Source organism: Aotus nancymaae, unplaced genomic scaffold, assembly GCF_030222135.1.
Source record: "Aotus nancymaae isolate 86718 unplaced genomic scaffold, 86718_ANA_hifiasm-v0.15.2.pri h1tg000115l, whole genome shotgun sequence".
NCBI lineage: Eukaryota > Metazoa > Chordata > Mammalia > Primates > Aotidae > Aotus > Aotus nancymaae.
Window position 1 is genome coordinate 2309075 of NW_026988530.1, and position 27255 is coordinate 2336329.

At 35.2% G+C, this 27255-nt stretch overlaps 1 protein-coding gene across 5 annotated transcripts in view; it reads left to right on the top strand.

Annotated features, from left to right (window-relative positions):
* VEGFC (vascular endothelial growth factor C) overlaps positions 1-21902 on the top strand; it is a 133497-nt gene extending 111595 nt beyond the window's left edge. For all 5 annotated transcript variants that reach the window (XM_012468585.3, XM_012468588.2, XM_012468586.3 and 2 more), the window contains 3 exons: positions 14081-14187; positions 14493-14826; positions 19725-21902. In XM_012468585.3, coding sequence (XP_012324008.2) covers positions 14081-14187; positions 14493-14826; positions 19725-19839 — 556 coding nt within the window. In that variant the 3' untranslated portion in view covers positions 19840-21902. The remainder of the gene's footprint in view (positions 1-14080; positions 14188-14492; positions 14827-19724) is intronic.
* The last annotated feature ends 5353 nt before the right edge of the window (positions 21903-27255 follow it).

Genomic DNA, 27255 nt, shown 5'->3' on the forward strand with positions numbered 1-27255 from the left:
TGTCCCTCTTTATACTGTATGTATCTCTGTGCTTTATACATAAAAAGGAAGTATAAAGTACTTTCTTATTCAAAATAAAATGTTTAAGTTAATATTTAAATTAAAAATTTTTAATGTCTTAACAGCTAATATAAATTTATAATCATACTTGCTGAGAAACTTTTAAGGTAATCTATTTTCTTATATAAATTGTAATATATCAAATTATATATACAAAGTAGTAATTGATCTGAATATATAATACAATTATAATAATTTATAAAAAGTCATTATTTTTCCAGCAAAAGTAAAATCATTTCTAAAATAATTTCTTTAAAGATATTTAGAGAGCTTAACTATTAACAAAGTTAATAACAACTTTTAACTTATATAGCTGATAAATATCAATTTAGATATTGTCAATGTTTTCATTTGACATAATGATATGACTAACATTTGCAGAATTAATAATAAAATATAAATTATTCTTATTTGATTCTCAGAGCTCGAGTCACACACAAAAGCACCAAGGACCAAGCATAAGCATTATCCACAAGGCAACCAACGGCAGCCAATAGGCCCACATAGATACCCCTCAGTATATGACTTTGAAATCAGTCAGACAAGAGAAAATCCTCCAGTCACAGCCATCTAGTCACCATAATTTCATAGCTCATAAATTTTCAAACACTTAAGGCATGTTTCATTGCCAATGCTGTAATAGCCAATAATACCAAATAGAATTTAAGTATTAAGGCATATGATTTTCTTGGGTTTTGGAGAGTCAAAAATTGTTGAGCTCTCCAAATGAGATTTCAGTTACTCCCCCGACCCCATATCAAATTTTTACCTTCTTAGGGATAATTTTATTCCCTTTATGAATATTTGCCTTATTACATGTAATATGCTCAAATATTTTTTCCATTCTGTTTTTCTTTTTGAAAATATTGGTCTCAACCCATTATGAATTATGGCCCACACTTTAATAAAAAACTACACCAGTGATAATATGTATATGATGGACGTTTAACTATGTTATAAAATTCTAACATTTGTTAAGATTTCAGAGGAATAGTCACCATCACAGTAGCTAAAATTAAAAAGACTGACAGAAAAAGTGTTAGAATGTGGTGCATCCAAAACTATCCTGTGTCACCAATGAGTATTAAAATTGCAAAACAGTTGATAGTTTCTTATGAATTTAATGTGTACATATTTCCACACAATAACTTGTACACAAATATTTTTTATTAGTCAATAACTGGAAACAATTCAAATGCCCATGAAAGATGAGTGGATGAACACATTTTAGTATATATATATACATTGGAACGTTGCTGAGCAATGTAAAAAGAATGAACTACTGATACACACAAGAACATGAAAGGATCTCAGAGACATTAAGCTGAGTAAAATAAGCAAGGCTAAAAAGAATACATGCTGTATGATTTGATTTACATGAAACTCTTAAAAGAGGCAAATGTGGCCAGGTGCTGTGACTCACGCCTGTAATCCCAGGATTTTGGGAGGCTGAGGCTGGCAGATCATGAGGTCAAGAGATCAAGTCCATCCTGGCCAACATGGTGAAACCCCGTCTCTACTAAAACTACAAAAATCAGCTGGGTGTGGTGGCAGGCGTCTGTAGTCCCAACTACTCAGAAGGCTGAGGCAGGAGAATCGCTTGAACCCGGAAGACAAAGGTTGCAGTGAGCCAAGCTCACACCACTGCACTGCAGCATGGGTGACAGAGCAAGACTCCCTCTCAAAAATAAAAAAAAAGAGGCAAATGTACTCTAGAGTGGGAGACCACAATTCAATGCAATTCAATGTGAGTTTCAGAATGTGGATTGGGATTGACTGGGAAGGGGCAAAAGAAACATTGTGAGGTGATGGAAATATTCTATATTTTGACTGTAACAGTAGTTAATGTGGGCACCTAAACTTGTGAAAAGATGATGAATTCAAAATAGGAACATTTTATTGTATGCAAATTACTCATTAATAAAATTGATTTTTGAAAAGCCTAGAAAAAATCCCTTTATTAAGTATAATTTTTAAAGCAGTTTAGGTTTAAAATAGTAGATTTCTTAAAACCTTTAGAATAACTTTTTAAGTCAAATCTTAAAGATGCTTGTGATTCATTAGGGAGGGAGATTTCCCAGCATCATCCATAAAGTATATGTTGAGTCACTAAGATAAAGAATGCTCTTAGATCCCGTTAGAGAAGACAAAGATGCCCTTGGCTGCCTCTGACCTTAGAGCACTCATAGTCAAGTAAGAACAACACATATTATAGTTACATTACTATTGTTTTATTTTACTAAATATTACAGAGCATCTGCCACACATTGTCTCACGTTCATACAAATACTGCTGGTGGCTGCATTCGTGATACACATCACATAGTGTGGGGCTGAGGAGTGTGGATGTTGTAGGTGGCTTCCAGTTTTGAGAATTTGTGCTCTGATTTCTCTTTGAGTTTCAGTAGGTTCTGTAAACTTTCCTGTGACACATTTTTTTAATCTACAAAAGAATATATAAGAATGTTACATATAACTTCATACAATATAACATTATAACCAAATCCTCACTGAAATCAATCTGTTCAATAAAATTATACCGTATTATATTTATCTAATATTGTATAATAGCATATTATACAATATAGTAATAACTCCTAACTCAGGGATGTTGTGATTTTTATAACCAGCAATCCATGTTAAATATTACCATAGTGCCTAAAACATAATAAGCATTCAATAAGTGATTGCTGCTATTTTTACTAACATCTTGCAGATTAGGAAATTGAGTCGTAGAAACGTTAATGTGTACAATGCTAAGCAGCCAAAAATCTGCCAGGAAAAGATAAAAATTAATTATTTTATTTCTAAAACCCATGTGTTTCCTCCAATATCTTCTAGCATGTCTAGTATTTACAGAAAAACTTTCAAGTCTCAATATTAGAAAGTTTCATAAAAGCCAGAGGAAGTAGCAATTATCTCTAGCAGACACAGTTAGATACCAATTTTCATATTCATGTTCCCACAGATTATTTTTTCAAGTTATTTCCTCTCATATTTTCTTCAAATTGAATACTGTGTATTTCCATGGGCCCTTTAATAGAGACTCTCTTTTCATGGAGGGAGCCATTTGTGATTAAGCAGTGATCCCCTAGATTTTCCTTCTTGGTAGAAGTATTTGTTTATTCACTCATCAGACATTTATGTCAGATCTTCTATCTGTACAAGGGAATATGGGGTATTTTTTAAATGAATAATATAATTCTTTAAGGAACTCATGTACCAGAGTCCAAACAAACATAAATATTTCTAATAAGTGTCTAAAGCACTATGCTGTACTACATTCACTCATTCAACAAATAGCATTTGTGTTTCTGCTAGGTACTAATAATGTGCTAGACCATTGAGATAGAAAGATACATAGAATTATTACCCTGGAAGAAATTCCATACTTGAGCCAGCCATGTAAACATATGACTGAAATCGGTGTGGTAAGAAAGCATCCTGGAAGCATGGATACAGTATAGAGGGCAGGCATGAGTCTGGAGAGGTCAACAGAATCACATATGCAAGGCCAAGGATGGGCTCTTTCTTAAAGTCTCTTGAGAACCACTAAAACTGTATGTGCAGAGATGTGGTAGCTGCAGTTTTGTATTATAGAAAGAACAACATGGTGGCAAGGGAGTATGTGGATTAGAGGAAGCAAAATGGGAGGTAGCAAAATTCAGGAGTAATCTTCTGAAATAATTGATGAGAGAAATAATAAAGATGGTGGCCAAGGCAGTGGAAATGGGAATGGAAAGAAAAGAGGTGGAAAAAACATTTAAAATACAAGAAAGCATAGGACTTGGGAACCACATATGGGGGGTGGTAAAGAGGGAGAAGTTGAGGATGAAACTGTGTGAATAACATTCAAAAGAAGAAGTACCTGTTCACAGGAGGAACTTATCTGAAAAGGAGAACTGAGATTTTACACGTTAGCTTGAGTGCTTGTAATATTTGTAAGACATCAAAGTGGTAGTTAGAACAATTGGAAGAGATGACTTCAACCAAGGGAAATACAGAAAGTAAGAAGACAAGAAAAGCCACAGGTAAAACTGTGGGGAAATCAGTATTTAAGAAACAGTAATCTGTAGGAGACACAATAATCTGGAGAAACCCTAATCTGTGCAGGAGACGGAGAAGAAGTGTTTAAACGATCAGAATAACAACAGAGAGAGAGAGCATAAAAGCCAGTGGAGACCTGAGTTCAAGGAAGGAGGAAGTGGTTAGAGGTGCCAAGTATTAGAATGGTTCTAGAATGACTGGGACTTACTCCATTAGCTGAACAGTATGAAATAGAGATTATAAGTTTATTTACTAATAACTTACCATACTCTGGGCACAGAGAGGGAAAGTGTATTCTGAGAAATGGGGAGAGAAAGCAAGAGAGTGAAAGAAATTCCCATTTACACATGAGAAACCAAATCAGAAAGGGTAAGTAAATTTCCCCAACGTCACACAACTAAAAAAGTAGCAAAGCAGAGATTCAAACTAAATTTGTTTGGATATAATCCATTCCTTTTGGGGTGTGGTTATTACTGCATTTTTATTTTTTTAATTGATATATAACTATATGTATTTGTGAGGTATATGTGATATTTTGATACATGCATATAATTGTGTAATGATCAGTTAAGGATATTTTGATATCCATCACCCCAAACATTTATCATTTCTTTGTTTTGTAAACATTTTAAATCTTCTAGTTATGTTGAAAATATGTAACAAAATATTATTAACTATCATTACCCTACTGTGCTATGGAATACTAGAACTTGTTTCTTCTATGTAACTGTGCTTTGGTGTGCATTACCAGCCTCTCTTCATTCCCCCCACAACTGACCCACCCTTCTCAGCCTCTGGTAGCCATCATTCTACTCTTTACCTCCATGAGATTCACTTTTTGGGATCTCATAAATGAGTCAGAACATGAGATATGTGTCTTTCTGTGCCTAGCTTGTTTCACTTAACATAGTAGCCTCTAGTTCCATCCATGTTGATGCAAATGACAGGATTGCATTCTTTTCATGGCTAAATAAATGTGTGTATGCATATATATATATATGCTTTGTCATATTTACTAAAGATACAACCCAAATCTCCAGTCATCATTCTTCACCCTTCATTCCCAGAGGTAAACACTATAAAATTGTATTATTCTCACTCTTCTCTATTTTTTATGGCATCTGGATGTATTAACATACCAGAAGATATTATGTAGTGCAGTGTTAAGCGTTTTGTATTTTAAATTAAAATGTTGGCATTTTTTTGTCTCTTGACATTGTGTTTTAGAGATATAGTCATATTGCAATCTACAGACCTGGATTATGCATTTAATAACTATATAGCATTTCATTAAATAAATAAACACACGTTTTTATGGTTTTTTTTAACATTCTGTGACAATGTACTATAGGGAAGTCAGCATATATACAGATTAACAAGAGAGTACAATCAAAGAGGAGAGCGTGATGTCACATAGACAAGGGCCTTGAAGTTAATAGTGCTAAATTTATTAGTTAGTTATTTGGATAGCATGGGTAATACCCCTAAAGATGTAAGAAAATAACACATTCTGAGGGCAGTTAATAAACCAGATTAATTGAGTCTTATGCTGTGAAAGCAATAGGAGGTTTAATAAAAAGACAACGCTGTGATTCTAAAGTTTGCAGCACCAGACTAGGAAATTTCACCTTTTCTGTAGAGATATTAGGGGAGCAGAGGTTGTTTCTGGGTAGAAGAATGAATGAAAGGATAATGTTCAGTATAGCCAAGAAATCTTGAATTATTTTTAATGGATAATAAATATAAAAGATGGGTATTATTTGAACCTGATAAAAGCTCTATCAGTATTCGGAATACAGTTGTGTTGTGATGAAAAAGAGAAAATGGATGGAAAAAAAGCTGAGAAAAAAATGAATAAATCTAGCCTGAAGGCTAATTTGCATTTTTATTTATTTGCTAGCTTTTATTTCTTTTATTAAAATGTTGACATTATTTACTTAGTAAAATTTATTTGCTTTCAAGAAGTTACACTTACTAGGGTTTATTTAGGAAGATTTTATTCTTATGAGTATTCATCTTATTTCCAAATAATGGAGTAGATTTATAGCCAAGGAAACCTCTGATTTGGAACTTGAGGTCTCAATGTCTTTGGTCTGTTAATCTTTAACAGATCCTCAGTCCAAATGCTTAGATGCTTCAATATCCGTGAGTTTTACTTTTACCCATAATGCTCACTCTTTCCTTTTTAATTTGAAGGTTATACATTATTGCTTTACCAAACGAGAATGAAGCAAAATGGCATAACATTAGTTTAATAAATTATATCAGAGCAGAAGTAGAGAGATAGCTTAGCTGCCAGTTAATTGGACCACAGTCTTGTACTAGATGATCAGAAACTGCTGTTTTTCAGCATTTTAAAATGTGCATCTTTAGTCTGCCTGAAATTATCCTCTTTGCCAGTTCAAAATCTTTATGTCCATATGCAGCTATTTTTGAAATGATAAGTCATATGTCTGTTGATCCTTTTCACTACAAAACTAATTATCTAAACATTGTCTCACACTTCAAAGAATCACCTGTTGATATGAATGGATTTACCAGTGGAACCCAGGCAAGATATTCCAGGCTCTGAGCATTATTGTTTTTCTAAAGGGAAGGTAACTTTGATATATAGTTTGTCTGCTTTTGAACTGTCTCATCTCTACCTTCTAAAATACGATAATTGAAAGCATGGCATTCCTATGACTTGCTGCTAGATTGTGAGAAATAACAGCAAAATATATACAGCTGAGGAGATTGCATCAGTCCATCTCTGCACAGAAATTATGGCAGTGATTTGCCTAGAATTGGGGGCTAGTCCATCAAAAATTGTCATAAAGTTGAAAGTTACATTCAGCCAAACACGTTGACAATTTTTGTTAATAAACATCATATTATTAGACCAGATTCACCAGTTGTTTTCTAAAATTTAATAGACATTTTAGGCAATTTTAGCTTCACAGAAAAAGTGAGTAGAAAGTGTAGAGAGCTTTCATATAACATCCTATCCTCCCCCATGAGTTTCTTCTAGTTTTAACATCTTGCATCCGCATGGTTCATTTGTTACAGTTGATGAGCCAGTACTGACATGCTATTGTTGACTAAAATCCACAGCTTACATTAGGGTTCCCTCTTTTTTGGGTGTAAGTTCTGTGGATTTTGACAAATGTATAAATGACGTATGTCCACCATTACAGTATCATGCAGAATAGTTTTACTGCCCTGAAAGTCCCCTGTGTTCCACCTGTTCATTTCTCCCTCCTCTGGATTCCTGGCACAACCGGCCACTTAGATGTCATAGCAACTTTAATACCCTCATAACGTGTTTCTATTGTCATCATTGTTTTGTTTTCATTTTTCTGTTGATGACGTGTGGCTGTCACAAGGTAATGAGACAAGCAGCTGTTGTTGAAGGACCTTTTTTCTTAATTCCTATTTATCCTTATCAATCCTCTGTACTAATTCTGTTAGTTTGAATTACATGACAAGCTGATAAATCCAGTAACCACAGAATTTCCATTGTTTTAACCTGCCAGTACTTCTCTCAAGCTTGTATATCCAAGCAAATATAAAAAATAATAGAGCAGAAAATCACAGGCTTCCATACTTATCCTACCTTTCTTGTGTCCTCATTCCCAGTTCTGGTGGCTTTCCAACTCAACTAAGTCATGTACTCAGCTAGTTTGTGACAACACAATGTGACATACTTTATATCCAAGTCTCAGAGTAGGTGAGCTTTTGTATATGGCAGATTACTGCTTACTTTATACTAAGACAAAAATGAAAAAAATAAACATATAAACACATTTTTTATTTTTATTATTTATTATTATTTTTTTTTGAGACAGAGTCTTGCACTGTTGCCCAGGGTGGAGTACAGTGGAATGATCTCAGGTCACTGCAACCTCTGCCTCCTGGTTTCCAGTGATTCTCCTGCCTCAGCTTCCTGAGTAAGAGTAACTGGGATTACAGGCACGCACCAGCACACCTGGCTAATTTTTTTGTTTATAGTAGAGATGGGATTTCACCGTGTTGGCCAGGCTGGTCTCGAACTCCTGACCTCAGCTGATTGCTCATCTTGGCCTCCTAAAATGCTGCGATTACAGGAGTGAGCCACCATGCCCAGCCTAAACCCCCATTTTAAGTTAATGCAATGATTGTATTAGCCTTTCAAATATTAAGACTGGCAAACATGTTACAACTATGGAATTTTCATTGATTCGTCCTACTCTCCAACTTTTCCTTTTATGTCTGAACAAACCCCAACTCTGCCCACTGTTCTCCCTGTCAGTAGACTAATGGAACACAAGCAAGCAGTAACACAAACAGACACAAACACAAGTTCATGTGGAATCAATAAAAATCAACAGAAGATAAGTCTATGTATTTTTCAATGCATATTATTAAGGATGTGTCTTTTTAACAATGTATATAAGACCTAAAATGTAGGTATTTCTGATTTCTATCTGTAGTACCGAAGAGATTACTTAATAACATTGAATATAAAGTCCACTTTTACTTAACCACTTTCCATTCACTATTAACTGCTGTTTCCAAAGTATAAGCAAATTAGTCTCTGTTTAAGTAGTCAAGTGTATACAAGGGTCAGGCATAACAAACTCAAGATGAACACAATTCAAAACGTTTGGGACAGAATTGTTGAAGCATTTTACCCAGGGCTTTGTGGCTCTGACCATGAAAGAATATAGTTGCTCTTCCAACTGCTATTCAGAGAGAAAGTTGGACAAGAAGGGTCTGTATTTATATTCTTCATAATACAGTTACAGGTTTGAAGTTCAGATAACATCAGCATTTGGGAAACCAAACTCCTGTTTTGCTATTTATCCAGATTTTTAATGTAGTCAGGTTTCCCTTATTTGTTTCTTTAGTGGGGTACAGAACCTCCTGTTGGATAGCCCACTGAATGACATGAAGATACTCTGACGAGTGTATTACAGTTCATGGTACCTGCCTTAAAACATGTGTTTCACTAATGCTAGTGGCTCACATTTCTCATTGAACAAGACTAGGGGTAGGAAGGCTATGTGAGGGACACAGCTATGGAAACATAGGTGCCACATGGTAAGCAAAATTTTGATTTGTTGTGCTGCTGTGAAAAACCTTATTAAAAGAGCTTCCAATGAGAGTACTTGATTAATAACACAGTTCATGTCAATAGAAATAATTTGCTTTCCAAAAAAGTCATCATGTGATACAGTTGAATTCACATTAATGTTATCATTGATTTTGAATGATCTGCAAACTATTTTAAGAGAGACCCGGGGAAGTAAATCAATAAGTAGTTTAACATAAATCAAGGTGCAGTTAATTTTTTTCAATTAGGTATATATTACAAAGATTCTGCCATTTACAACAACATGAAATAACCTGGAGGACAGTATGCTGAGTGAAATAAGCCAGACATAGAAAGATGCATATTGCTGATCCCCCTTATATATGGAATCTGGAAAAGTAGAATTCATAGATACAGAATAGAAAAGTGGTCACCAGGGTCTTGGGGTGGGGAACATGGGGAAATGTTAGAGGGTGACAACTTGCAGTTACAAGGTGAATAAGCTCTGGAGTCCTCAGATACAGCATACTCTTCTCATTAGTGTTCTCACTGCACTCCCTCACCCCCCACACACAGGGTAACTCTTTGAGGTGTGGATATGTTAATTAGCTTGATTGTGGTAATCATTTCACAGTGTGTACATATACCAAAACATCACTTTGAACACCTTATATATGTACAATTTTTACCAATCATACTTCAATAAAGCTGGAAAAATCATACTTCAAAAAAGCTGGAAAAATACTTCATATTAGTATGAAGTCAAGGCAGTACATTAAAATCCAGTAATGTTAATTGGATTTGGAGGTAACATATATGTTACATTTATAATGTTAATGCATTTTAATGTTATGTTATACATACACACACATATAACAAAGATTGTAGCTCTTTGAAAAAGAGTAACATTTTAGCTCAGTTCTAAGGCCAAACAAATGTGTTAGCATGTTTTAGTTCCTTAGATGTGGATTTGAGGAGTCAAAAAATCTCCAAGGGTAGGAAAACCTTAGTGCCAAAAAGTGTAGAATATGAAAGAATCACAAAAATAGCATGCACAACATAGCCTGCTATGATGTTCAAAATATAAGAGCTAGCAGTTACTACCCAACATTTAGAATATAATGGAATGGAACATATTTGGAGCACATTTATCTTTTAATATTTCAAAGGAGAGATAAAGGCCAAAGTACGATTTTCTTTATCATTAAATTGTTCTTTAAGTTGAAAAGCACATATACTCATATTTTTGTCATCTGATTTTAACCAGCAAAAAGCAATAGCTGTCAAATCGAAGTCAAGTGAATCTGTGAAAATAATTAATGAAACAACTCTAGTAAAAGCATCTTTATTGTTCATACATGATACAGGCAGGATTGTGGTTGTGTCTGTGTGCATGTGGTGGGATTGGTGGGGGATAGGAAGTTAGGTTATTCACATGATTCTCAACATAGATATACCTTGCAAATAATTGTGCAATTCTCTGCTTTGCAGACAGAATGTCTTTGAATCAATATGTTTTATAAATACTATATACAATAAAATATAATTATGAACTTTTAAAGTATGTATTCACACATTAATATTCAGAACTAGAAGAGAAATTTCAGTAAGAAGAAATGCTTTGGAAATTAAAATGTAAAGGAGTTAACCAAATTTTACTAAACCTTCTGTCCATTATGACTACGTTTTCTTGCATTCTAAAATAACAATATTTTGGAAATTTTGACCCCTCGCCCATATTTTTACATGAGAAGTTTTAAATGCCAAGAACTTGTTCCTCACTTTTGAAGCGGGGTGCTTTCTTTAGGAAGCAAACTGTATCACATGCATTCTATTAGTTTGTATTTTATTGTATGCCATTACATTATATTTTAAAATGCATTTCTGTGCCCTTGTCACTGATTTCATGATTAGTTAATGAGTTGGAAGCAGCAGTTGGAATACACTGGCTTAGGTAATGGCAGTATAAATCACATGTTGATAGAATGAAAGATGTCTTTCTACTGCCACCAACACAGTATAATGGCCACTTGATGCCAACATGGCAGTGTGTTACTTAAATCATATATCAATCGACGTTGAAGCAACATGACCAAAATGGTTTTACTGCCATTTATAGAATAAGGTCATGAGTTTCATGCAGCCAGGATTAATTGCATGGCTGTTATAGAACTTAACATAGTTGTATTCTGTTTAATGGAACAATGCTAACAATTGAGAAGATACAAATGTTAAAAACAATGATACTGTTTTGGAAAATTGGTAAGTACTGTCTACATTTTACCTAGAAAAATATATGTTCAGGATTAACCAAGAAAATAATGACAAAAAATGTGCAATGAGTAGAGTCTTGTCCTTGGAATTCCCTAAAATTATTAGGAAGGTACAGTGTTCTCCAGGAAATACTGGTAAGTGAAAAAACAAGATTTAAAACAGTATGTAAGGTATGCTATCATCTGTGTAAGAAAATGAGAAAAAAAAATACATATATGCACACATACAATTTTTTGGCAAGAAGTACCCTGAAAACATCAACCAAAAAGCTAAAAAAAATCACTGATGATACAGAACTTCTCTGCCTATACATTTTTCTCATAATCTTAACTTTGATAATTACATACATGTTTGACACTTTCAAAGGTAAAAACAAAAAAGTACATAAACCCAAGCAAATAACAGTTTATGTGAAGATTGTTAGAAGCCAAGATTTTAATGGAAGTTACTGGTATGAAGTCCAGGTAGTACATTAAAATCCAGTAATGTTCATTGGATTTGAAGGTAACAATATGAATTTTTTTCTGTAAAAATATACACAAGAATCTGTTGCTTAAGATCAGTAATCTATTCTCAAAAATAGATATTTATTAGCACATTTTTGTTGTTCTAAATAGGAACAATTATAATGAATGGAAGGTAAACCCAAAACATAGCTATTTCCCACAAAATAATGTATCCCTAATAATGTCTGTAGAAAAGTGTCAAACTATCTTGATAAAATCTAAAATGTGTATTGTTTCCTAATCATCCAACAATTATTGCTGTTACTACATATGGTTGCTTTGCACGTTGTTACATGGACTTTGTGTATGCTGTATGAGAAATTGTTACTTTATGGTATGGTATAGCAATTAGCACATAGCAATCAGAAAGCTAAAAGTCCAAATTAAATAAAAGACCCATACTAGGTTTATTCCATGCTAAAGAAGACATGATTCTTAAAGAAAGTCAAGAAGGGAGAAAGAAAGAAGGGTCAAATCAGTCATTGCTATTTGCAGAAAGCAATGGATGAAGGACAATGGGGCAATCTTAGACAAACTGTCAGATTAAGAGGAATGAAGACACCTTCTCTGTGTCTAGGAGATGCTGTTGAGACTGCTAGACAGGAAAGTGTTGCTAAATCTTCAGAAATGGTATTTCAGCTGAAGGAAGGCATGGTTGCAAAATGCAGATTTGCTTATTTTCCTGTTGAAAAATTCCTTCATGTGGTGCCGTAAGAGTTATCAGGCTATTATTAAAAGAAAGGTGCATTGTCACACTGAGTGTGACTGCAAAACTCTCTTAGCAAATGGCCTGTTTATTTACACTCAATGCACATGTTAAGATGGCTACATAGGATTTTTACTATGTTCTATCAATTTGAAATTTAACACAACATTCTTCCAGCACAGAAAATTGTTTACAATATTGTATTGAGTGTGAAAGATGTTAAGTAAATACTTCCAGCTGATGTCTACACACCAACATTAATTGAAAAATGAAGCAGTGAGAGGTCGATATATATTCTGTAAATTAAGATACTAAAAACCAAAAATCCTTCTACTGGGTAAACATTAACTGGTGAAACATTCTACAGGATGTACATGCATTTTTCTAGGTCTGCCCCCTGGAAAGATCTAGTAGTAATGTGATCTGATGGCACTGAATGCTTCTGATCTCAAATGATGGCCTCTAAAATGCCATTTTCCAACAAAGAGACTTAAGGCTGCTGAATAAATGGCTGATTACAGATGTGGAAGAGAAAATGAGCAAACTGAGCTTATGACATATGTTCGCCCTAGAGGGGCTCATGTCACGCGGGCACCAACAGAGAGGAGTCTCAGGTAGCAACAGTGAGGCCATTGGACCATCAAAGGAGCAGCTGGTGTACTTGATTGAGGCCTTAGGTTTATAATTTTTACTAAAACAAGGAAGGAAGGAGGGAAGAAAGGGGAAAGAAGGGGAAGAGAAGGAAGAAAGGAGGGAGGGAGAGAAGGAAGGAAGTAACGAGCTAGAACAATAACAGCAAAGCAAAATATCTTTGATAACTTTCTGGTGGAGTCCAGAGTGGAACTTTTGCATTACTGGAGCCTTTACAACGTGGGAATCTGTGCTTCGGAAATAAGTCAGTAAAGATACATTTACACGGATGTTCCTCCAGCATTGCTCAAAAAAGCCAAAATTGGAAGTGATGTAGATAATTACCTAAGAGATTGATAAAATAAATAATGGTACATCTTTTGTATCTAATGTTACCTAGACACTAAAAATAATGGAGCGGAACTCTATTCAATGACATATAAAAATGCCCGTGATATATTGTATAATGGAAAAAAGAAATTTCAAAGTAAAATAAAAGATTTTACCTTATTTATTTCACGAACTAAAACCCTACATGATTGTACAAATCAATGTGTTTGCCTTAAAAAGATAAAAGTCTAGTGTCCTATATGACCATACCACAAACAGTGATCACTTCTGGGATTGAAATTTGCTAGCAGTTGTGGGTAGAGAGTTTGGGAGAAAATACTCACATTTTATTTCATAATTCTTATCTTTTTTAAGCTTTTTTTATAAGCATGTATTGTGATACATATGTGAGCAGATATAGTTCCTTCTAGGTACCAGTTATACCATTGCTTAACCCTATCTATTTCTTCCAAAGGTGTCAGGCAGCAAACAAGACTTGCCCCATCAATTACATGTGGAATAATCACATCTGCAGATGCCTGGCTCAGCAAGATTTTATGTTTTCCTCAAATGCTGGAGATGGTAAGAAGAATAATGTTCTAAAGACTAAATGCCAAGGGTCTATATTGTGATTAACATACTTTAATATTAAAGCCATATGTACAATATTCATCATTCTTTCAAATAAGTGACTTAAAAATAGTACATTTTCTACTTGACATTGGTATTACTTTGAACTCCTTTATAAAGGAATATACCCATGTATGTGCACAGCGATTTGATGGCAGACATACAAAGGAAGATGCTTTTAAAAGCTTTTAATTGTTTTACGCCACACCTAGGACCAAGTAAGGTATAGTAAAGACGCTCTGACTGTGTTTGTCTAGACTCAGCAGATGGATTCCATGACATCTGTGGACCAAACAAGGAGCTGGATGAAGAGACCTGTCAATGTGTCTGTAAAGGGGGACTTCGGCCTGCCAGCTGCGGACCCCACAAAGAACTAGACAGAAACTCATGCCAATGTGTCTGTAAAAACAAACTCTTCCTCAGCCCATGTGGGGCCAACCGAGAATTTGATGAAAACACATGCCAGTGTGTATGTAAAAGAACCTGCCCCAGAAATCAACCCCTAAATCCTGGAAAATGTGCCTGTGAATGTACAGAAAGTCCACAGAAATGCTTGTTAAAAGGAAAGAAGTTCCAACAGCAAACATGCAGGTAAGAGATCCTCATAAAGGATATGAATTGCTCTTACTAGAAATATGTTCTAAACCAAAAGCAGTTTTCATAATTACAGTAACAATTGCTTATTAAAATGAGCCCAGTAGGTTCTGCAAGACAAAATCTTATTATTTTTTTTTAACCAATGCTAAACCTTCATGAGACTGGATTAGCTTCCAAAAAAGCAAGACAGGAGGCTTGAGGATCAAAACTAGATCCAAGCTCAGAATATACTCTAAATTAGTGGACCCTGGGGGATCTTCTCAAAATACATACAGGCGATCCACTCTGCCCTCATCAAAAAGTATGATGCTGCCTTCAGCCATAATTTAGGACAACTGTTCTAAATGCAGACAATTTTTATGTAAAACTTACAAAGGATAGGATAGTACCATTGACTGTAGATAGAATTCTATCTGGAAATGAAAATATGTAAGTATTTGATAGAATTAAAGAAATAACATGAATATGTTGTTAAAGGTACTCAAAACTCATTTCTTAAACTTGGTTTTGCTCTCTTCTTCACCAAGAAAAAAAAATGAAGTCATTGGACTCAAACACATTCAGTGTTAATCCCTGAAACTCTTCCTCTTTAATCCCAGAGAGTAAGATGATCCTACTATTTAAGTCAGACCTGTGCATTTGACATTTTCTCCACATTCCTTCAACATTGCTTCATGACATTCCTTCATTCTTCTGTCATTTTAACATCTTCAGCTCTACTTTTTTCTCCCTCAGTTTACAAAAGTTTCCAAATTTCTTCTATTTTATTAGCCTCTTACTGTGAAGCTGAGCATACTTTAGCAACCCAGCTCTGTCTTCTTCAAAGCTGCTCAAAAATGAGGCATTGTTTTCATCTACCATTTATTCAACCACCTGTAACCTGGTTTATGCCCTGGAGTGCTATGTTAAACCTATAAGGTTTCATCAGCCTCATAGTTGCCAAACCCAATAGAGAATTGTGTCCTTAAGTAACCTTAGATAACCTGTCCTTTCTGTGACCTTTTTCTTTAAGCTCACCTCTTCTATGATGTGACATTGTACTTTCTTAGTTGTCTACTTAATTTTCAGACCATTTGTTTTCATTCGCTTTCACTGGATTCTCTTTTTACATCCACTCTTTACATATAGGTACATAATATTCATTTTAACAGAAAAAGCTTGTATTTCATTTATTTACTAACTTCACCAATATTCATTATTGCTTTTTCCACAGTATATAAAGAGTCCATCTTTTTATTCTCAAGAGTTTTGTGTTCTTATTTTAATGTATATTTCTGATGGTTTTCCTACACTAACATTTTAGCTACTGCATAAAAAGGCTTCAGTGAATCTAGCTATCTCATTAATTATATTTTTCTTCCCATATGTTACAAAGTACCTCATAGGAATCCTTTTATTTTGAGAAATAACTTTTTGGAGTACGAGCATGACTAATATGTGGGAATAGGGGTACAGGGAAAAGTGCAAGATGACCTGAGGTGGAAATCAAAAGTGCAACAAGAAAACATACAAAATTTGGTTTTGACATTTCATTTATTTGGCTCTAGAAATGAAAGCATGTCTAGTTAATTTTTCTTAAAATTTACAAATGCAGATTAATACTTATGACTACAGATATTCTTTTACTAAAAAGGGATACGATACTTAATGATCCAGAAAAGCTGTTAATTAAGGCAATGGACCAAAGAATATGTACTCTGCCTACTATATTTTGTAATAAATATTAAGAGAAAATGAAGAGAATATTTTCCAAATGTGGTATTTTCTCTTTTGCTCCAATTTATATCACAAAACCTGGAATTATACACTTAGAAAAGTGAACATAGGATAAGTTGCAGTAAACGGAAAGTCTTTATGAAAGAATGTATACTATTAGGAGAAATGCAATGAGAGAAATATTGTCTAAGTTCATCTAAGAGTTCTGTAGAAAAGGCCGGTTGAGGTGGCTCATGCCTGTAATCCCAGCACTTTGGGAAGCTGAGGCAGGCAGATCACAAGGTCAGGAGTTCAAGACCAGCCTGGCCAATATGGCGAAACCTGTCTCTACTAAAAATACACACACACACACACACACCCAACTGACTGGGCGTGGTGGCACGTGCCTGTAGTCCCAGTACTTGGGAGGCTGAGGCAGGAGAATCACTGGAACCCAGGAGGCGGAGGTTGCAGTGAGCTGAGATGGTGACACTGCATTCCAGTCTGGGCAAAAGAGGGAGACTCCATCTCAAAAAAAAAAAAAAAAAAAAAGAGAATTCTATAGAAAAATATGATGGCTGGTTAGTCTGTATGCTTACATAAGAATTTCAGATGCTAGACTCACTCAGAAGGATTCAATATAAAACATAGTTTAATAAGGCTTAAAAAGATGTAGTATCTCTATCCTTCTGAAGACAGTAGTATACACATTCTGGAAATATCATTTTGGTTATAACAGTAGGAATTGAAATATAGTTCTTTCTCAAAAGGATTCCTGTGAGGTACTTTGCAACATATGGGAAGAAAAATGTAATCAATGAGATAGCTAGATTCACTGAAGCCTTTTTATGCAGTAGCTAAAATGTTAGTGTAGGAAAACCATCAGAAATATACATTAAAATAAGAACACAAAACTCTTGAGAATAAAAAGATGGACTCTTTATATACTATGGAAAGAGCAATAATGAACATTAGTGAAGGTAGTAAATAAATGAAATACAAGCTTTTTCTGTTAAAATGAATATTATGTACCCATATGTAAAGAGTGGATGTAAAAAGAGAATCCAGTGAAAGCGAATGAAAACAAATGGTCTGAAAATTAAGTAGACAACTAGGAAAGTACAAGGTCATGTCACAGGAGAGGTGAGCTTAAAGAAAAAGGCCGCGGAAAAGACAGGTTACCTAAGGACACAATTCTCTATTGGGTTTGGCAACTATGAGGCTGATGAAACCTTGAACAGAGGTTTTATATTCAATCCTTCTTGAGTGAGTCTAGTATACATTTAAAATCTGAAATTCTTATGTCTGCATGCAGACTAACCAGCCATCATATTTTTCTACAGAATTCTCTTTTTTTTTTTTTTTTTTTGAGATGAAGTCTCTCTCTTTTGCCCAGGCTGGAATGCAGTGTCACCATCTCAGCTCACTGCAATCTCCGCCTCCTGGGTTCCAGTGATTCTCCTGCCTCAGCCTCCCAAGTACTGGCACTACAGGCACATGCCACCACGCCCAGTCAGTTGCGTGTGTGTGTGTGTGTGTGTGTGTGTGTATTTTTAGTAGAGACAGGTTTCACCATAATGGCCAGGCTGGTCTTGAACTCCTGACCTTGTGATCGGCTTCCCAAAGTGCTGGGATTACAGGCATGAGCCACCTCAACCGGCCTTTTCTACAGAACTCTTAGATGAACTTAGACAATATTTCTCTCATTGCATTTCTCCTAATAGTATACATTCTTTCATAAAGACTTTCCGTTTACTGCAACTTATCCTATGTTCACTTTTCTAAGTGTATAATTCCAGGTTTTGTGATATAAATTGGAGCAAAAGAGAAAATATCATATTTGGAAAATATGTATTCTCCTCATTCTCTCTTAATATTTATTACAAAATATAGTGGGCAGAGTACATACTCTTTGGTCCATTGCCTTAATTAACAGCTTTTCTGGATCATTAAGTATCGTATCCCTTTTTAGTAAAGGACTATCTGTTGTCATAAGTATTAATCTGCATTTGTAAATTTTAAGAAAAATTAACTAGATATGCTTTCATTTCTAGAGCCAAATAAATGAAATGTCAAAACCAAATTTTGTATGTTTTCTTGTTGCACTTTTGATTTCCACCTCAGGTTATCTTGCACTTTTCCCTGTACACCTATTCCCATGTTAGGCACGCTCATACTCCAAAAAGTTTTTCAAACATAGCTCCAATTCTCACTAGGTGTGGTAGCTCACACCTGAAATCCTAGCACTTTGGGAGGCCAAGACAGGCAGATCACTTGAGGCCAGGAGTTCAAGACCAGCCTGACCAACATGGCAAAACCCTGTCTCCATGAAAAATACAAATCTTAGCCAGCCATGGTCGCACACATTTGTAGTCCTAGCGACTTGAGAGTCTGACACACGAGAATGACTTGAGTCTGGGAGGCGGAGGTTGCAGTGAGCCGATATCGCGCCACTGCAATCCAGCCTGGGTGACAGAACGAGGCTGTGTCTCAAAAAAATGAGGCTCCAATTCACTGGAGCAAGAGGGCAAGGTACAGAGTGACCAATTGGTCATTCGTCCTCTCACTGCTACTAGAAACTGGAAGTCTAGGATGGGAGAAGGGGGACCCTCGCTGCTGAGTTTTGTCCCTCTCACCCACGTGCCCCAGAATGCCTCTGTTTCACCTGGAGCCCAGGTGGAAAGGAAGAGTTAGCCACCATCGTGCAGCCAGCTGCCAAGTAGAGACACAAGAGTGAGGGTGAGGCTGCCCACTGAGGACCACAGTTCTGCCAACATGGCTGGGTTTAATTCCTTGAAAGTCTGGGTCCCATACAAGTCCCTGACTCGTGTGAATTCTGCCATGCTTATGTGATCACAGCAAGTCAGCAGACCTTCAATATTCACTTTCAAAATTTCTGTTTTATGTTTCTTTCATCCATGAAGCAAAGAGCACTTCAAAAGAACTAATGCTTACAATACCTCATCCTTCCGTTTGTTCAATCAGCAAGCAAGACTTTTATTTTAAGGCTTTCCATTCCTCTTAAATGTTGTAATTCTAAGCAGAAACAAACTTTTATGAGCCTACGAACAATTTCATCACAAAATTAGTAATTTTATTCTAGTCTGAAATTTAGAAAAGCACAGAAATTCCTTGGTAGCATAATGAATCCATTGCCTTGATCTTTAACATAAGTGTGTTCTTGTTTGTTCTCCTAGCTGTTACAGGCGGCCATGTACAAATCGCCAGAAGCCTTGTGAGCCAGGATTTTCATTTAGTGAAGAAGTGTGCCGTTGTGTCCCTTCATATTGGAAAAGACCACATATGAACTAAGACTGTGCTGTTTTCCAGTTCATCGATTTTCTATTACGGAAAACTGTGTTGCCACAGTAGAACTGTCTATGAACAGAGAGACCTTTGTGGGTCCATGCTAACAAAGACAAAAGTCTGTGTTTCCTGAACCATGTGGATAACTTTACAGAGTTGGACTGGAGCTCATCTGCAAAAGGCCTCTTGTAAAGACTGGTTTTCTGTCAAGACCAAACAGCGAAGATTTTTCTCTTGTGATTTTTTTTTTTTTTAAAGAATACTATATAATTTATTTCCACTAAAAGTATTGTTTCAGCATTCATTTTTATAGCAACAATAATTGGTAAAACTCACTGTGATCAATATTTTTATATCAAGCAAAATATGTTTAAAATAAAATGAAAATTGTATTATAAACTGGTAAGTTCATTCCATTATCATCTTACATGATAAACAGAAACTACTATCATGAAGACACTGATCTTCCTCTGTTCTTTTTTCTTCTCTAACCAGATGTCAGATATGTATTACTGTGATAAAAAGTATGATCCTGTAAAAGAAAGTGTCGGAGGACAACAGAATGCTATTGCTTCATCTCTTAATATGTTTAATGATTATAAACATTTTAGCACATGATACTTTTGAATTTATAACCAAGTGAATCTATATGTAACATCTTGTAAGATAGACTGCTTAGCATTGTGATTAAAAGCCATTCAGTGCTCTGAGAACATTCAGAATCTTACCTTAGTAGAAAAGCCTGCAGTATATATTAAAATGGCTTTAAAATATTTTCTCAAAAATAATCTTTTCCAAATATTTGACTTCTTCTGGCCAGCTAAATTACTTTTTGTGAGCGTAAGTCCTCCTATCCAATACATTTAAAATAAAGGAAAAATGATATCTAAATGCTCACACATATTTAAAAGGAAACATATCAGCCACACATCAGAAGTGCTAGTTTCATTTTCAAAAAAGGCATTACACTAAAATACCTTCATCTTTTTTTTTTTCTTGAGACAGAATCTGATCTTGACTCACTGCAACCTCTGCTTCCCAGATTCAAATTATTCTCCTGCCTCAGTCTCCTGAGTAGCTGGGATTACAGGCATGTGCTACCACACCTGGCTAATTTTTGTATTTTTAGTAGAAATGGGGTTTCTCCATGTCAGCCAGTCTTGTCATGAACTCCTGACCTCAAGTGATCTGCAGATTCTGGCCTCCCAAACTGCTGGGATTACAGGCATGAGCCACTGTGCCCGGCCTAAAATACCTTTTTCTAAAACAAAGTTTTTGCATGCATAAATACAACCAAATAAGTGGTTTGTTTGTTGACAGATAATTAATTATATACTAGTATGTCATAGCTACTGTATAAAAATAATTTGTCCTGAAAAGAGAAAATATTCCTCATAAGCATGTAGAGATAACTCTCTAAGAGGTAGCAAATTTATTTAATTTAAAACATTTTTAACTGGTATAGGTGACAAATCATTATGATACAAAATATTATTATCAATATGTTTTGCTACAAAATTATGTTTTCTTTCAAACTGTTTAATTAGGAAGTCAATGTCCTGAAAATATCCTGAGTTTTTTCAATACTAACTTTTAAAAATGGTTTTATATGCAACAGTTACTAAATTCCCGCTGTGTGCTCTGTACAACGTTACCATCTAGTTCATAAAGTAAAGTTTTTCATGTTTTGGGAAAGAAAAGGAAGGAAGTCTTCCAGAACACTCTCATTTACAATTATAGTCGATTTATCTATTTTTTAGTAACAATGGCTCTGAAGCCTGTAAGCACTCAACATACACATTGGGCATTCTACGTACTAAGGTCTAGAAAGTTTTCAAACTTAAGAACAGAAAATAAATTTTAAAGTAAATTTGACAACAGCTGATTACAAAATGAAAATTGGAATCAAAATAGCCTATTTTAAGGGTATTTTATAAGATATTATCTTATAGGGAATCACAATCCCTAGTGTATAAAATGCTCATCATCTTTGAAATTCAGCTATGTTTCAGTCATTTTTTTAACTTATTTGAACCAAAGGGACTACAAATAAACATTATGTAATCTGTTACTGTTGATCTGGTCAATCATTTTTAGATATGATACATTTAAAATACATTAGTTAAATTCGAAAGAAAATACAGTCTAAGTTTCAGTAAGCATCCTGAGGCCGTGTAAAGAATAGTAGAACCTGATTCAATGACTGTTACATGTTATCAGGTTTAAGAAGAAACTAAACCCTGTGCTAAACATTAGTTTTCTTGGGTAAACCAAAAAATGAAAACACTAAATCAAAAAGTAAAGCCAAAGTATGCCAGAAAAACTATTTAATCCTGTCCCTGGAGATGTAATAATTTTGAACAAAAGTAAGAGTGTCATGAACAAAAATAATACATTGCCAAAGATACTTGCAATTTTATGTGAACCATATAAATCCTTCTTCAGCACATTATAATGAATGAGATGTAGTGCAGCCCGTGAAGAAGATGGACTAAGGATGAAGCTAAGCAATTAATTAGAAAATTAACAAATGTTTTGCAGCTAAAAAGCTAAAAAATACAGTGAGGATGTTCATAAGCTTTGCAGAATAGTCCCGAGATACCAATTCAGTCAACCTAAATGATAAAGTTAAGAAAACTCTGGAAGCTCACAGCAGTTGTTATCTCTGAGCAGTCAATACATCCAAATCTTAGAAAGTTTATAAACAGAATTTTATGTCCAGAAACCTAATAGCGTATACTCAGTTTAAAAGACTCAAGGAAAAAATGTTTTGGTGAGCAGTTGTGTCAAGATTTAGCATCCAGATTTTTTTGGGGAAAGCTTTTGACATTTACTAATTGCTTGATTAAAACAGATTCCATTATTAGAATTCTAAAAATAACCTTTGCTCTTTATGTTCACACCACTCAGAACAGAAGTTTGAGTTGCAAATGTAAGACTGAATTCACTGGGGTACCTAGAATGCACTTTAAGGAAAAGAGAAAAGATCATGAACTTATCTCTATGCACTAGGCTTTCTCAAGGGATACTCTGCTTGTGAAGGAATTTTACTCAATGGATAAGAGAGAAGAAGCAGACACAACAGGAGAGAGAGAGTCCATATTACAGCAATTGTTTCAGCATACTGGCAAAGCTTACAAAAATCCTTACTTACATGCTGAAATTCCCATGTTCATCTATCTAGGAAGTACTGGGGCTAAGAGTATACACAGTTTTCTTGGCCCACACTCTTCTACATTGCTATGCTGTCCCCAAGATCTGACCTTTCATTAGCAGGTTTTTCAGAGGATATTTTTTAGAGACTTTACCTTTTAAATTAAAAATGAGAATAACATAAAAGTAGTATTTCACTCTGCTACGGAAGAGCATGAATGTTATCTGATTTTTTTCTAGATGAGTTCTAGAAAGTCCTGAGAAAATCCATTATTGTTTCCTAAAAGTGCATATTGTATATCAAAACAACCATTTAAGGAAGTCAGTGACACATATCATGTCATAAAGGACTTATGAAAGAATTACTAATTTATCATTCATATGTTTGAATTGTTGGTGTATATGGATATGTTTAAAGTGAGAAATAACTATCTGCTAACTTATGGAAGTGTGAGCCCATGTCATATGGTTTTTCCATTCCATAACTAACAACTTCTTGTCTAAAGAAGCATTCTGTAATAGAAGGAGCTCTGGATTGGGAATCCTAAACTCAGTTTTTTAATCCTTTCTTTTCTGTGACCCTGGGCAAATCACCACCTCCTGAGTCTCAGCATGTTAATCTATGAAGGAAAGAGAAGGAAAGAGTTGCATTAAAATTGTGTATGAAATCCTGGCTCTGAAGTTACAAAGTTTGTTCTAAACTACAAACAAGGAGAAATCAAAACCAGAACATTTTAAGAACTACAGGGACACAACATTCTTGAGATTACTGACCCCATTAAGAGGAAATATTTATCTTCTAAAAATGTTGCAAGTAAGAAATTATAAATGAAAAATTTATTAGTCTTCTGTAATTCTAATTCACTTCTTAAATCCTAATACATTTCCATAGCTCAAAGCACCAGTTTTCCTGATTTCTTCATATTAAAGGTGATCACGCATAAAGACTTTGAAAAAATTATTTCCAAACATCTTGAAAAAAATTAAACCATGCAACATTCATAAGGAAGCAAAAATTATGACTTCTTGTGCAATCCTTCCAAACCTCAATCAGATACACATATACTGTATTCAGTCCAGGCAAGGCCTTTGAAGCAAAAATTGATTTCTAATGTCACCATCTGGCATTCTGATGATAGGATTTGATTAGGGATTGGACCTTTGTCTCTCTGGGATTTGATATCTAATAATTGCAAGTACAGAGGTCAAAATGCTGGATGTTGTCCATAGAGTCACCCACCAGGACTGATTGTATATCAGACTTGATGAAATATTATGATGACTGTCCACACTAACAGTGAAAACTGTTTTGATTGGATAGAAATGACAGTGAAACACTATTAAAAACTTCTTTAAAATTCACTAAGTAATGAATGCCCAGCTAAGAAAGAATTGAAATTGTCTCAAACAAAAATACTTAATTTTATAAAGAAAACTCGAGATCCAAGATGGCTGACCACTAGCAGCTCGGGCACGTAGCTCCCAGTGAAAGCGCACAGAACGAGAGGACGCCACACTTTCAGACGAATATTTGTAGCTCGCGGACCAGGAGATTCCCAGGGGAGGAGCTCCACGGGTCGCCAGAGTGACTCTTGTGGCCGGCGCAGCGGTTTTGCTGGCGCCTTAAAGCGGCAGTTCTTGGTGCAGAGTCCAGAGATTCCTGGGCAGAAAGGCACCATCAATCTTAACACCGCTGTCTTGGCCAGCGCAGTGGATTGCTCAGATTTCGGCGCTGGGAATCAAAAAGTTGGACGTCCGCTCAGAGACCTAGTTAGAAAGTCGGTAATTACAAAGACAACAGACGGATACATATATAATGAAGGGAAGAAACCAGCCTAAAAAGGCAGAGAATACTCAAAATCAGAATGCCTCTCCCTCTACAGGGGATCGCAATTCCTCATCAGTAACGGAACAAGGCTTAATGGAGAACGAGTGTGTTCCAATAACAGAAGCAGGTTTCAAAATGTGGGTGATGAGAAACTTCTGTGAATTAAAAGAACTTGTTCTAACCCAATGCAAAGAAACTAAGAACCTTAAAAAAAGGTTTGACGAAATGCTAACGAGAATGGACAATTTAGAGAGGAATATAAGTGAATTGATGGAGCTGAAAAGCACAACACGAGAACTTCGCGAAGCATGCACAAGCTTAAACAGTCGAATTGATCAAGCAGAAGAAAGGATATCAGAAGTCGAGGACCAGCTCAGTGAAATGAAACGAGAAGACAAGATTGGAGAAAAAAGGATAAAAAGGCATGAGCAAAGTCTCCAGGAAATATGGGACTATGTGAAAAGACCTAATCTACGTTTGATAGGTGTACCTGAATGTGATGAAGAGAATGAATCCAAGTTGGAAAATACTCTTCAGGATATCATTCAGGAAAACTTTCCCAACTTAGCAAGGCAAGGTAATATTCAACTCCAGGTAATACAGAGAACACCACAAAGATATTCTTCAAGAAGACCAACCCCAAGGCACATAATTGCCAGATTTATTAGGGTTGAAATGAAGGAGAAAATACTAAGGGCAGCCAGAGAGAAAGGTCAGGTTACCCACAAAGGGAAATCTATCAGACTCACAGCAGATCTCTCAGCAGAAACCCTACAAGCCAGAAAAGAGTGGGGACCAATATTTAACATCCTTAAAGAAAAGAACTTTCAACCCAGAATTTCCTATCCAGCCAAACTAAGCTTTATGAGCGAAGGAAAAATTAAATCTTTTGCGAACAAACAAGTACTTAGAGAGTTCACCACCACCAGGCCTGCTTTACAAGAGCTTCTGAAAGAAGCACTATACATATAAAGGAACAACCAATATCAGCCTTTCCAAAAATATATTAAAAAGCAAAGAACATTAATACAATGAAAAATTTACATCAACTAATGGGTAAAACAGCCAGCTAGCATCAAACGCCAGTATTAAACTTATATATATTTCAATTGGATAAAAAGCCAAAACCCATTGGTATGCTGCATCCAGACCCATCTTACATGCAACAATACATAAAGACTCAAAGAGAAGGAGGAAGATTTACCAACCAGAGAGTAAAAATAAACAAATAAACAAAAAGCAGGAGATGCAATTCTCGCCTCTGATAAAGTAGACTTTAAAGCAACAAAGATCAAAAGAGGCAAAGAAGGACATTACATAATGGTAAAAGGATCAGTGTAACAAGAATAGCTAACGATTCTATAGATCAACGAGATAGAAAATTAACAAGGATATTCAGAACTTGAACTCAGACCCGGAACAAGTAAACTTAATAAACATTTATAGAACTCTCCACTTCAAATACACAAAACATACATTACCACCTCACACCTATTCCAAAAGTGACTATATAATTGGAAGTAAATCACTCCTCAGTAATCGCATAGCATTTCATAGGTTTAAATGAAATATTGGTTGGCTGTTTGTTTGTTATCTTCTTCCCTTATTCCTTCCTGACTACATCATTAAGTATAATTATCAGTATACAAGAGGTTTTCAATACCCATTACTAAATTGCATTCTAGCCTGGGCAAGAAAGCAATACTCCCATTCTCTCTCCCTCTTTCTTTTCTTTTTTCCTCCTCCCCATTCTCTCTCTCTCTTTCTCTTCCTTTTTCCTCCTCCCCATTCTCTCTCTCTCTTTCTCTTTAAAAAAAAAAAAAAAAAAAAAAGAAGTAGATCAATATACACATTATAAAATTGGATCCCAATGTAAGGTAAACATACACATAGAATTACTAAAACACACTACCTCTTAATGAACATAAAACAATTTTGTTTTCATTCTTAGGCTTTAGACTGGACTTAAAAACAAAAAAAAAAAAAAAAAAAAAAAAAAGAAAACTTATAAATATTTTTAAAAGGAGAAAAAAGTTTCCAGAAATATTCAACACCATAGGACTTTATAACAATATTTTTAATGTGCTGTTAAAGTCATGTGGAATTGTTTTCATCATTTCCAGGCAGTTGTGGATGCTCTTAGCCTTTTTGAAAATTCATTTTCTTATGTTCAGATATATATATAGTTAGTATAACTCAGTTCAGTAATTTTTTTTAAGACAAAGTCTCACTCTATCACCCAGGCTAGAGTGCAGTGGTGTGATCTCAGCTTACTGCAACCTCCACTTCTGGGATTCAAGTGATTCTCCTGCCTCAGTTTCCCAAGTGGCTGGAATTACAGGCACCCATCACCATGCCAGGCTACTTTTTGTATTTTTAGTAGAGATGAGGTTTCACAGGGTTGGCCAGGCTGGTCTCAAGTGATCCTGACCTCAAGTGAT